This window comes from Cricetulus griseus, chromosome 5 (assembly GCF_003668045.3).
Source record: "Cricetulus griseus strain 17A/GY chromosome 5, alternate assembly CriGri-PICRH-1.0, whole genome shotgun sequence".
Classification (NCBI taxonomy): domain Eukaryota; kingdom Metazoa; phylum Chordata; class Mammalia; order Rodentia; family Cricetidae; genus Cricetulus; species Cricetulus griseus.
In genome coordinates this window covers 483,388-497,487 of record NC_048598.1, presented here as the reverse complement: position 1 = coordinate 497,487, position 14,100 = coordinate 483,388, and the positions used below count along the sequence as shown (strand labels likewise).

The 14,100-nt window shown below is 45.1% G+C and overlaps 1 protein-coding gene across 3 annotated transcripts in view; it reads left to right on the top strand.

The window, feature by feature from the left end:
• Positions 1–14,100, top strand: part of Plxna2 (plexin A2) — a 196,642-nt gene that overhangs the window by 164,023 nt on the left and 18,519 nt on the right. For all 3 annotated transcript variants that reach the window (XM_027416566.2, XM_027416565.2, XM_027416567.2), the window contains exons 13-17: positions 623–774; positions 6,765–6,882; positions 8,745–8,881; positions 9,693–9,860; positions 10,113–10,206. In XM_027416566.2, coding sequence (XP_027272367.1) covers positions 623–774; positions 6,765–6,882; positions 8,745–8,881; positions 9,693–9,860; positions 10,113–10,206 — 669 coding nt within the window. The remainder of the gene's footprint in view (positions 1–622; positions 775–6,764; positions 6,883–8,744; positions 8,882–9,692; positions 9,861–10,112; positions 10,207–14,100) is intronic.

Here is a 14,100-nt window from a genome sequence, read left to right as displayed (position 1 = left end):
ATCATCGCTTGCTCCAAGTGCCCACTGCTTTCCCTGCATCTGTCTGACCCCAGACTAGAATTATTTATGGTCTTTGTTTTCACTTCCTTCCTGACTATAAGTTCCTTGAAGGCAAATCTGCAGTATATTCACCATTGTGTCCTACAGGGTCCAGCACAGAAGTAGCAGTAACAACACTGTCATGGTTGCAAAGCCTCCTAGTGCACACAGAACTAACTCTGTTTGGGTTTTCCATGCTCACCAAAGCTTGGTAAACCTGATAATATTTTCTTCACAGAAAAAGTGCTGGAGTCCACAGAGATTAAGTAACTTGATCACAGTCAGCTAGTGACTCAGAGATGTACATAAATCCGGGATGTTCTTATGAGAGTTCAGAATTCTTTCTGATAAGTTATTTTTTATGGATGGATGAGTGGATGCATGGATGGGTGAATGATCCAAGAAAGTAGTGTAAAATAGAAGATATCGGTATTCTGTACAAGCTGAGAAGAATAGAGAAAACACCCGTATTCTAGGAGTTTCATCATAGTTCCTAAGCACCAAGCTCTTGGGGAGGGAAAGGAACCTTGTTCTGTTCTTGTGGATGACTCCTTTAGTAGCTAACCTCACCTCCCTCCTACAGATTTTGACAGTATCAGGACCACCTGAAGGAGGTACTCGTGTGACCATCCATGGAGTGAACCTGGGCTTGGACTTCTCTGAGATCGCTCACCATGTGCAGGTGGCTGGAGTGCCGTGCACACCCCTTCCAGGGGAATACATCATCGCTGAGCAGTGAGTCCACCCTGCTGGCCTTTGTCTGTGTGAGCTTCAGAGTGGAGAGTCTCTGTACTTCCTTCTCTGGGCTTTCCCAAGCATCTTTCACATCACTTCCTCCTGTGGAAAATCCCCCCAAGAGGTCTTTCCAGGGTTTTCTGCCCTCAGAGGGCCTTGTTACAGTTGCTTCCCTGTTCTTAGTCTCCTTAGGCATCAGGGTGCCAGGTGCCCATGATGCCCCTCATTTAGTCTTTGCCTGCCTGCTGGCATGAATGTTGAAAGCCTCTATGGGACCTCTTGGCCCCTTCTACTGACCCCCATTGTAATGCATCCTACAGGGTAGGCTGTGGGCAACCATTTGTTTCGTGCATGGGGCTCTGACAGCAGCTTAATCTGAACAGGGCCTCCACTGGAGCAGATTCATTTATTTCACTAAGGGAAATGTCAGCTGGAAATTAGAAAATAGGCATGCAGTGGCGGGCAGGCAGGCGAGCTCAGGAGTGACATATGTTCCAATGTGGGGTGTTCCCTAGACAGTGTAAACTACAGTCTGTGAGTTGGTGGGCAGGAAGTAGGCCAGAAGCTATGGATGAAAGAGAAAGAGGAATGGGGGAAGGAGTCACCAGATCATTCTTCATGGTTTGTCATGTGACACTGGGTCAAGATCTCCTTCATCCACGGAGTATGCAGCTCTGTGTGTGTTGGAAGCTGATGAGAGCTTGACTTGAACTTGGACTTTTCTCTCTTACCCTGTTCCTTTGCAGCCACAGACTTCTCCATCAGCCAGTCCTCACTAGCAGCCATAAAAATGGCATCACCTTATTTTCCATCAGCAATTTTTAGTTTACAGAACACTTTCCCATTCACTATCTCTTTTGAAAATTATTCTAACCTCTGGCAAGTAAATTATTGTAAAAGCTGGCAAGAGCACAAGTTGGGGAAACATGAAATTATTTTTCTCCAGTCACTTGGGAAGTAAATACTATGGGAGAATCCAACCCTAAATCTCCTAACTTCTAGTTCAGGCCTATTTCCCTGACACAACAGCCATGGGCCACAACTCCTCCTGGGAAAGAGAGGCCTGGAGGCTCATTGGCTCAGAAACTCAAAAGGCCTTGATTGTAGCATAGCTCAGAGAAGGGTCACTGGCAGAAGGGGTGAATTCCCAGACTCTTGGGGCTGTGCCAGAGCCACTGGTCACAGGTGAGGAGACAATAAAGCTGGTCTGATCCCTCCATTCTCCAGGTCCTGCTTTCATTGACAGCCTTACCTCACAAAGAAAGAGCTTTGAGGGAGTTGTGCCTAGGCCTACAGAAAGGGAATCATGAAAGCTTAAGTGTTTCTGCAGAACCACATTAGAAGGCAAACACTTTGGGAGCCAGGACCACCTTCAAGAAGCCTCATGGTCACATGATCTAGAAGAGTTCAGTGTCCTGCCAAGCTGCATCAGTCACTTGGACACACAGACCCCAAATCTACCTGTATCTCAAGAACCTGCCATGGTCCCAGTTGGGGTTCTTGTGGGGAGACTTGGACTTTAGGGAGAGGAGTGTGAACTGTGTGGGTGGCAGCTGGACCCAAAACTTGCCCAAGGCGTGAATTAAACTGTTTTAACACTAGCTCCTCTGCTAACCAGCCCTGAGACTTCAGCGAGCCATTTAATTTTTGACCTTCATCTAATGGACTGCAAGAAATTTTTAGTTCTGTTTATGAAGTCAAATATACTTCTTTACCCAGGGCTATGGGGAGAAAGTACCCAGATGAACGGAACGTGTGGTTATGAAAAGCCCTTGTGGAGGCAGTCACTCCAGGCATGCTGGAGACAATGGTGGCCCTTGGAAGCTGCCCCTTTCCCTGCTTCAGGCACAGGATAGGCATCAAGCAGTCAACAACACCCAACCACCCCAAGCCTCACTGGTTGCAGCCTGGTTTCTGGCTATGCCAGGTTCATTACCACTCCTAAGGTTTCAGTATGGCTTAACTTTATTAGGCCTCCGTCCTGGGCAGTGAGCAGCAGGTGCAGTCATTACAGATGTCTGCAAGAGATGAATTTGGCTAACTGGGCTCAGTACAGAATCCTGATCACAAGCAGGATTAGCGGGTGTGGTATTGAGTCACCATATGCTTGTGTCTGCCATCTATCATTCCACAATTAGGTTAATATTGGTTTAAAGATCCTGATTAGTCCTACAGTCAACACCCCACATGTCTGTGGAGGGCAAGATGATTTAGCCACAGGACATTTTCTTGGCAGTGGAATGCAGGTCTAAATTTCAACTCCCCATCTCCAGAGAGGATTCTTGCTCTCATCTGACCTCTCCCTCATCTGCTCTGTCTGTGAACTCAAACACAGGTGGATGGGTGCTGGATCTCTGTGCTCCCCATTCAGGAAGTGAGCCACCAGTTATTCATGTCTGTGGGAGATGGTGTGGTATGGGGATAATGAGACAACTGAGCTAGTGCCAGGAGCCTGGGGGTGCAAACTATAGTTCAGCAGCTAACGAATCAAATAGTACTGGGCAAGTCACTTTGTTCCCTGATCCTCAAATGGTCCATCTGTAAACTAGGAATAGCTGATGTGTAAAAAATCTCCCCAAATGGTTCTCAGGAGGGTAGAGCAATCTGACCGATAGAATCTAAAAAAAAAATCCCACCAACTAGAAAGCTTACCGGTAGCATTAATGTGATTCAGAAGCCCTCTGCCAATTGACAGTCGAGTCTTTAAATGGAAACAACAGCTGTTTGACACAACTCATTTTATAAGGGTAAATTTTTATCATTGCTAGTCATTGCTTCCTAATAACACATAGGGAGCGTGGGAGCCACCAGGAACACAGAGGACATGTAAATTGGGCAGCCTCCCAGAAATTAAACCAGAAAATACAAGTGAAACTGGGGGAGAAAGTGATATATAGCCTACTGCCTGTGGTGGTCCACAACCAAGAAAAAGAGATAACAACTAACTCTCAGAGCCTTAGGAAATGAGTGGGGTTGTCTCCTATATTTGCCAAATCTTCTGTCACTACCACAATACCTGTGCTGCCCCTCCCTTAAAGTATCCAGAGCATTCTATTAAATGCAGCATCTGAGACAAGTGTGATGACGCATACCTATTATTCTAGCTACTCAGGAGGCTGTAGCAGGAGTGCCGCTTAAACCCAGAAAATTGAGCCCAGCCTGGAAAATGTAGTGAAACTTTATCATAATAAATAAATAAATAAGCCAATGTCCAGGAAATGGAGTGATCAACGGCACAGACTTGAGATTGAAGCTCATCTATTTTCAATCAGGGCTCCTCCACTTGCTGGAATGTGACCCTAAAACAGCCATGTAGCATCTCTGAGTCTTAGTTGTCTATAAGTCTGAAATAATAAGACCCTTCCTGGAGCAGAGGATTGATGTGGCATGGCATCCTATCTTGTGGGCTGCCTGCGCTCTCAGCAGCTATAGCTCTTGTCATTAAGTTATATATTCTTACTGTGGCACAATCCTCATTCTTCTACAGAGCCCTTTCCCTTCTACAGCATCCTTACTTCTTCTGTAACTCATCTCCCGAAGCTAAGGTGTACTATGAACACTCAAGTCCTCTCCATCCTGCCTTACGGGGCTCACAAGTGAAAGAGGAAAAGAGGGAGACAGCTCCATTCCACCCACGGTGGTGCTTGATTTCTGGAAAACTCCAGTCTAACTTCTCAGACATGGCTGTGCAGGCCTTTGTTCATAGCCTGCTGCTAACCCCCACCTTCTCCCTATTCACACTCCAGATGAGACAGAGCTCAGCTGCTAACGGAGGACACCATGCCTCAGACCCATTCAAGCATGGCACTCAGACATTTGGGTTGGCCCCATCTCCTTCTATCAGTCTTCTCCCAGATGTTCCATATATAAAGCTTAGCTTTTGCAACATGAACCCCAAGCAAAAAAGTGTTCAGAACCTAGAAAGACATTCCTAAGCCCAGCCCATTCCTAAGCCCTCCACAGATAGTTGGACAGGCCAGACTAGACCTTCTCCTTTCTGGAACAGGCCCAAGAACACGAGTTCAGTCTTGCCTGTAACCTACATATGTCCCCCAATTTCCTTTTTCCAGAACTTTAAGCCTACAATAATCTCTTCCTCCCCTATCTATCTCTGGTGGATCTCCCACAGAGTGCACTTAGGCCATAAATGAGGGAAGAGTCAGCCCTTAATTAGAAGACATGGAAAGGCTCATCTGCTTCCCAGTCCCCACACTCACTGCCCTCAAAAATTATCTTAAGAGTTCTTTTAGGGATCAAAGGGTGAGCTGTAGAAAGTCAGGGAATCCAAAGCAAAAGCAAGGTCCAGCACCAATAAAACAGTATGTGAGTCATTACTCCAAGCAAGTAGCAGCATGAAACTAACAAACAAAAGCACCTTAGATTAATCTTCTCAGAGGCTTCCTAGTGATGTTTAAGGAAAGGACGACATGCCAAACACTAATTGATTGTCACTGCCATGCTTATGTGGGTTCATAATGAATTTATTTATTCATAAAGTAAAGGGATAACATTCTTCCATGAAGTGTTTTCTTGTTGCATCTTATATGCTAAACGTAATAAAATAGTTATTATATGTTAAGTAAATATTTACCAGGAGTCAAAGTACTTATTGAGGATTAACTGCTATGAAAGAGATGGAGACCAGTGACATGGTGTATGTGGTGTGCATGTCTCTGTGTCTGTGTAGGGGTATGTGTGTGTAGTGTATGTAGTGTGTGTGTGTATGGTGTATGTATGTGGTGTGTGTGGTATGTGTGTGTATGTGTGTGGGGGGTGTATGTGTCTGTGTGTGTGATGTGTGTGTGTGTGATATCTGTTTTATGCAAGTTTTACTACATTGAAATGGAATCTGTTTAGTTACTCTGTGTCTTAGAGAAACTATTCAGATAAGCATTGCTCTGTTAACACACAGGTCTTCCCACTGTGCCAGGATAATGCAGGAGATTAGTGGGGAGGGGGTTTGCTTTCGACTCCCCATTAAGCAAGTTTAGCATGGATACTGCTCTTGTAATCTGAAATGGTCTCAGCAGACAAGAAGAGGCTTTCCTTCCTCCATTCCTGGCCCTCTATTTGCTGAGACTGATAGGACCCTCTCCTACCAACCCCAGGACCAGTATTTCAGGGCAAGGACCCCACAAAGTCTAATTTCCTCAATCCTACCCATCCCCTACAACCCACCCTTTCTGTAAGGCATTGTGACTTAAGGGACCAGTATTTAAATGTTCTTCTGTATCTCAGGAGCCAGGGAAATCACCAGGGAGTATTGATCTGGCCTGCAGACAAAGTACAGAGCATCTTCCTCCAGCCTGCCTGCCAGTGTGAAATGTGACTTCTAACCAAGGCCATGTCACCCACTGAGTATGCTCAGCCTTGATTAAGTGTTACTTGGTACCTAATGAACTCAGCCTCCACCACCTTTTCTCCCACTTCCATGGGCCTGCACTTCTGCCATTGTACTGGAAGATGATGTTTGGATGCTTACACTATCTCCCCAGATCATCTAGCCCCTTTGAAAGCTCACTGCAGGAAAGAAACTACAGCTGAATCAGCCAGTCTGACAAATAATCACTCACCTGTGCTCTTAGGAAGAGCTGCTATGTTGGCTTGCTGCATAGCAGAAAACACCAACTAAGTACTGCCCCTCAATCACTGTTGAACAGCTACTTATTCCACCAGTCCTAGAAACAACCCATGGTGAGACAATGCACTAGGTGCTCACAGGAATGGTAGTAGAATTAGGTACATGGTATATCAGAGGCACCCCCAGCTTTTTATACAGGATCACATCTAACCTCTCACTGTGCGGATAAGACAAAGTTCAGGTGGCCAGCATTATACCCATGGTTACATGGGTACTAAACTGAAACATGGTCCAGGACTATAGCACAACAATCACTGCTTTGACAAGGGTCACTCACTGACTGCTGAGCAAATGAGCAGGGATGGCAGCCTTGTCAAGCCTCTTACTGGAAGGTTTTCTGTCTTCTCAGGATCGTCTGTGAGATGGGCCATGCCCCTACGGGCACTACATCTGGGCCTGTACGACTGTGCATTGGGGAATGCAATGAAGAATTCATGACAAATTCCCACCAGCAATATACTTTTGTGGTAAGTACTGGGACCAAGGCTGGCCACATAGCCAGCAAGGACACACATTTTTTCCAGACTTCTAGGAAAAATCTCACATGTCCCTCCCAGCCAAGCAGATCATGGCAACCAGTAAAGGGAATTTCTGGCCTCCCTGCTCAGAAGCCTGTCTTTCTGGGGTTAAATAGTCACATGACTTAAAAACACATAAAAAAAACAGAGACTTAGTTCTAAACCAGGCATAAACTTAAGCCTTTCTTAATGGATTACAGAAGACTGGGCTCCATTTTGTCCCTCCACTGTGACATTGTGGTCTAATTCCAGCCTAATGAGGACACACTAATTAAGTAATTTATATTTATCCATATGTTTTGGGTTTTGATGGGACAGTTTAAAGGAAGAGTTAGAAGAGTTGCTGTAATCTGGCAGAGATGTACCTTTATGCACAAGACCAGGAGCGGGAACATATAAGCTGATAGTTCTGTGTGTCAGTATGGTTACACATACATGTATGCACACCCCTAAGACATTTCATCATGCTCAGACAACAGGTAGTTTTGGTACCAAGGCCTTCTGTGAGGCTGGCACTAAAACCATGCCAAATCAATAAATTGCTTCTGAGGCCCTGGAGTCTACCTAGGCTCAATTCATCCTGAATTAGTGCATTGCACTGGGGCCCTTATGTTCTTTTTCCAAAACTTACCTACCTCTCCACATTGAGACTTCATTAAAAAGTGTTAACAACAGTGGATGGGGTCAAACCAGCCTTGGTAAGAGTTTTGAAAAATCATTAAGCCACAAAACTCTTTTCTCCCAAAAGTGTTTCACTACTTTGTCTAGAGCATTGCTTCCTTTTTACTGGTACTTTTCTCTCTCAGATTGGCCTGCCTGAAGCCACTATCCACATTTCCTTTCCAGGGGACATGGGAAGCAAATCAAAAAGATAAGATAGGGAGAGAGTTATTAATGTCAGAGCTGAAAAGGGCCCTAGAGCCATCATATCCTCCTAAATGGACAAGGGAGCAAACTGAAATTCATAATAATCTCATGGCCCATCTCAGGACTATAGACAGTGAGGAGCTGATACAGATTAGAACCCACTCACTAAGTTAAAAGCGCTTCCCAAGCTATGTGGGGTGTCACATGCCTTTGATCCCAGCACTCAGGAGATGAAGACAAGAGGGTCTCCCTCAAACTCAAGGCCAGCCTGAACTGTCCTGAGACTATCTAACAAGATAACAACAACAATAACAACAAACACTTTCCATACCACTGCCCACTAGGTAGAAGCAATTCTTTCTGATTTAGGCCTACTCCTTAGGGTGTGTCACAAGCAGATCTCTTTTAAGCCTTAGTTTAATGTACAATTTAGTGAGTGTGCTGGCAGGTGATATTCGCATCCACCAGTAAGGGTCAGAATGGCTGTGTTTAACATTTACTGATAGCACCAGGAGTCCTCAGTGCTTAGGGCAGGACAAGAGGACATATATATGGACCATTCACAGAGGCTACAGTCTACAGCTGCCCAACTTAAGCAAGAACGTTTACTCAGCCTTATTGATTTTGTGCCAAAAAAATCAGGACAGGCTCTATATTGCGTAGCATTTTCAAATTGTTTTCAATTTTCAAACTAATTGATAGATTAGTCAGTGTCATGTCAGCTTCCCTTTCAGGGTTATGAGTACAAGACTCCCCAGGGAGTTAATTAATCCCAATGTATGGTAGCCCTTCACCTTCCCTGGACAGACCCTCCAGACAAAGCAGTGATATTTGGAACTACAAAGGGCAGGAAAAGTACCTTAGCTCCCAGCGTGATTAGCCCTCTTACTGTTTAGTCTCACTGTGGACCTAAGCTATGAATGTTTCTCTTTTTCTTCTCAAAGAACCCTTCTGTACTGTCACTCAGCCCCATCCGGGGACCAGAGTCAGGAGGTACCATGGTGACCATCACAGGCCATTACCTTGGTTCTGGGAGCAGTGTGGCAGTGTACCTGGGCAATCAGACCTGCGAGTTCTATGGGTAAGGTAAACTTGAAGAACAATGTGTTGTTGTTGCCTTGGCATGCCCATTACCTCCTTGGTTATTAGCCCTTTCCTTGGCTCAAACATACCAGCCATTGTTAGACATGTATGCCACTTACCAGTTTATGTCCCTGAGATCAGATGAGTTGGTGACATCTAAAGGGAATTGGAGGGAAGAGCTATCAGAACAGATGAGAAAAGATCCCTGTAGCTTCCCAGCTGAGTTTTACTGTAGGGACTTGAGACTCATGGAGGTCACGTGGTCTTAGCAAGTTAAGCACAAATTTGTCTTCAGGATGAACTCCTGAGCATTAAACAAGCAAATCTAATATTGTCAGCCATACCCTTGAGTCCTGAGGATGCAGACTCCAGGAGAATTATGAAGTAACCCATGGGTGAGGTCCCAGTTTGCCCAGTGTCGCCTACCTGAGAGTTTTTCACTGCAAACTCTCCAAGAGCAAGCCCTATGTGTTTATCCCAACAGAGGGCAGGCATTATGTGAATATGTATTGACAATCTGACTAGAGTCAGATTCTAGAAAAATCCAGAAAAGGGAGTTCTCCAAAATCCTGTAGACCTTTGTCCCTGCCCATGTTCTTTAAGTATCTTGTGCTCCCTTCCTAATCCAGCTAAGGTAAAAAAAAAAAAAAAAAATGTGCTGTTAGACACTGGTGAAGGGTATTTCTGTAGCATAGAAAATAAGAAAACAGCAGAATGTGTCGTGAACCACACATGGGATAAGGAACATGCCTTTCAAGATAGTTCATGCCCATCTCTTTTGTCTTGAACCTTTTCTGTTTCTTCATCAGGAGGTCAATGAATGAGATCGTCTGTGTTTCACCCCCATCATCCAATGGACTGGGACCAGTACCTGTCTCTGTGAGTGTCGACAGAGCCCGAATAGATAGCAGTCTGCAGTTTGAGTACATAGATGACCCTCGGGTTCAACGCATTGAGCCAGAATGGAGCATTACTAGGTGAGTAAGATTGGTGAAGTACACCTGAAGGGATATAGGGATATAAAGTTGACAGGCCACATCATCTGGAAGACAGTGAGGTTAGTGGAGTATATCTGGAAGGAAGAGAGATTAACAGGATTCACCGAGAGGGAGATGAGGTTGCAAAAACTCTACAGCCCAAGGGTAGCTCATATTGGGTGTCCCAATGGTTGAAGGTCACTGTACCAAATTTAAGGGGTTTTACCTAATCTAACTTCTGCTTGTTCCCAGTGGCCACACACCTTTAACTATCACAGGCTTCAACTTGGATGTCATTCAGGAGCCAAGGATTCGAGTCAAGTTTAATGGCAAAGAATCTGTCAATGTGAGTAACCTTTGGTCTTCCCTTCCTTGGCCTCAGTAACCATGGTTCCTGGCCACATCTTACAAGGACAGGAGCTAGGAATAAGGCATATGGATACCTGATCACTAGCCAAGGAATTTGACTGAAGACCTGCCTCTGTTGTCATGGTTCCAAACAACTGAGCCTCCTGGAAACTAACGGGATAGCAGTATAATTTCTGAAGATGATATAGCAAGGGTCTAAAAGTGCTGGCTGCCGAGTTTGATAGAACACAAAAGGGTAATGCTCGATTTGGTAAAAATGTTCACTTAAGGGCTAAAGGAAAAACAGTGTAGGAGATAGAACGAATTAGGAATTTCTGTGTTGGAAGCAAGACTCTGCTGTTTATGAGCTATATGGCTCTGATCAAGTCCTTTAACTTCTGAGATCCTTGCTCCTCTCAGGTGAATAGCTGACTGGCTTGCTTTGCAGTTTCAGACCAGCCAAGCCATGGGCGTAATGTTTGTACTTAATGTCAGCTACTGCAGAGAATTCTGACCTGCTGACAAGCTGATCACAGCTTCTTCACTCCTCTGCATAGCTTCACCATAACATTCTTTTTAGCTATAGATTTTTTTAAATGTTCTCTTGTTCTGATGAGAGAAGAATGTCTGATAAGTTATTGAAAAGTTTTCAGTCTGTTCCTGCAGCACAGTCTTACTCTTTTCAGCCAGTCTTTTCTGAGTGTCATTGTATCCATAATTATAGTACAGAAAGATGCTGTGATGACCATTATTATTACTGTGAATTACTACCATTACTCTGTGACCTTTGGGATACTGGTGAAGCTGAGATAGACATGCAAAATATAAAATGATGTCTCTCCTCTTATCCCTGACACATGTCTAGCCTGCTCAATCTTCCTGGGAAAACAGAGGTGACAAAAAAAAAACAAAAAACACAATGCTAGACTTGACCAAGAAGTGTCTTGAAGATCATCAGGCCCCACACCCTCCTTGCACACTAGAAAGACTAAGGCCATATGGGTAGATAGCTTGCCCCCAGTCACAAGGAGATTTCAGACAGGTTCATGCTAGATTTCAGTTACCCAGACTTTTCATAACTTGACCATGTGAGATGTTCATGGACATGGCTTCCCATCATACTGGAGAAGTACAGCACTTTTGACCAGGTAAACACATGCTCCTTACATCCAAGTATAGCATTTGGATCATGGGAAGAACGTGGACCCTGCCTACCTACTGACAGCTAAGCCTTCTCTGGGCTCCCAGTCACTGCTGTTCTGTCAAGTTTCTGGGGCCTGGGGTGCTAGGAAAGGGAGCCTTGAACTTACACCCTGGGTAAATAAATCATCTCTTCTCAAAAAAATTAAATACAGGTTTTAAAATGCAGATGTTACTATCATTCCAACATGACCAACCATAGTACAACTCACAAATCAATTCTTCAGAAATGGGAGCTCCATGACAAGGCAGAAACCTGTGAAAACTGGCTCCTTCAGACAGAGGTAGAAGAAAAAGCTGGCTCCACAGGGCCAGAGGATTGATTTGTGTGTGTCAGTTTCTGCTGAGGCATGAGGGGCTGTATAGTGGGAAATTACCAATACAGAGTCAGGCAGAAATATAAGGGTGTTTAATAGGGAAAAGCCTTACTTACAGAGCAACCTAGCCAGCCGGTGTGGCAGCAGTCTGTCCAGCAAGTACCAAAGTGAAAGCGAGAGAAAGACGCAGTCCCCTTCAAGTCTACGGTTTATGTCACCCTGACCACACCCTCGCAAGTGTGGTCAGGCACACCTGTAGCCAGCCCCTAAGTAGGCGTGGCTACAGCTTCCCCTACAGGGCTGTTTCTGGCTGCTTGGTACAGAAATCCCTTGGGGTGTTTGGGCTTGTGGGTAGTATGGCATGAGGAGGTTTGGGCTAGGGCTAGCTCTGTCATTGGTTTCTCCATGAAAGGAATGCAGGCTGGTAGCAAGGCTCTTGCTGTCCCAAGGAATAGGCCAAGTTAGGGAGGAGTCTCTCTCCAGCTAGCAGGATCAATATGACAATGCACAAATATATGTAAGATGAGATGTAAATACAGTATAGAGAGGATTTAGTGACTGATGTTGGTGTGAGAAGGACAAGGGACTCCCAAAAGCCACAGCTTTTATTCTCAAAGAGAAAACATAGGGCAAGAGCTCCCTTTTTGCCTGATATGTTGCAAAAGCCACAGACCAGGTGAGGTCCCTCGTCCCCTCCCTTTGGATTCATCTGTATCTTAAGGACTAGCCCCTCACTGCCACCATTGCTACATATCATGACTACAGTATTTCCAGGAACTAAAATATAGTTCCACCCTCTGAGAGTTGTGGGGCCCCAGGCCCATATGGTGACCTGCCTGGAGGTATACAGGCCAGTAGGCCTGGATTGAAGGCATGGGGGAAGGTAGTGTCCCTAGAACACAGCCTCACAGTGCTGCACTATACCTCTTTTTACAGCATAGGGAAAGGAAATACTTAGCCTATTTGGTCCATTTGTTCCCCAGCTTAACCTCACCCAACCTAGGGTTATCCTTTTCCTTGTGTTCCAAGCTCCCAGTAGACAGTGAGGAAGGCTGACACAAAATCTCAAAATGCATAGGGATTTTGACAAACAGAGTGTGATGCAGAAGGGCAGGCAACGCACAGAGACCTCTTGTTTAGAACTGGTTTTCTTATTCACATTGGAGCCTCATTGGTATCTAGAGAAACTGGGATAAGGAGGAAGATACTACAGTAGTGGAGAATCACATTGAGCTGAGAGTCTTCTCTGCAGAACTAGGAATTCGACTCTAACTCAGCTGTACTCATTTAACAGCACCTGTTGCTTTTCCTGTGCCTCAATATCCCCAGCTGCACCACGACACAGACATTAAGTTGGAAAGGGGCTGCTGAAATGTACAATGAAAAGGACACGAATGGAAACTGATCCCTACCACCCCAGAAGGGCCCCCGGGAAACTGTTTGAGGGAGGGTTAAGGTTCAGACTTGAACTTCTGGCATCACTTCTACATATCAGCTCTTTTCTATGCTACTGTCAAATGTTTCACTCAGGGACCTGTTTCTGGCCATAAAGCCTGAGTGTGTATATGCTGACCACACACACACACACACACACACACACACACACACACACACACACACACACACACACACACACACACACACACAAACACACACGACCTGCTAGGCAGGATTACTAGAGTTTTTGAAGGTGTCCTAGGCTGTTCCTATGACAGCCCAGCTCCCACAGTGAAACTGAGATAACTGTGGTACAGAGTAAAAGTTGTAAAAGTTGGAGGACAAGATGGAATCTGCTTTTTTTTTTCCTAAGCTTCTTCCATGGGTCTGTTAGTAGCTTCTTCGGTTGGCTGCTGTCTTAGCCTCAGAAACAACCATTGCAGGAGAGAATAACTGACTATACTAGGCAGCAGTCAGGGCAATAGAATTGAATAGCAGACCAAAGACGTCTATCAAGAGACAAGGGATCACATGAACTCAGTGCTACTTCTAAGTTCTACCCCAGCATAGAGGGAGGAGTACATGGCTAGAGAAAAGAAAGAAAAGACTAAGGATCCTGTTTACTTATCACTTTGTCCTGAAACATTAGCCGAACACTATGCAAGATGCAAAAGGCTCATCTTACCACTTCCTGCTCCACACCACATACTACACTCCACCCCACCCCCACCACACACAGACTCTCTCACTGCAACTGTCCTTTCCTTCAAACATTCTTACATCCTCAACCCCAGATCTTTTCATTGCTATCCTCTCTTCCTGAAACTGTTCCTGCACTGCCCCTTTCTGGCTGAGGTAAGCCTCCCATTCTTCAAATGAAAGCATTCACTACTACTGAGGGAAATCCTTCATGAATGCTGCTTCAGGCCATGCAAACT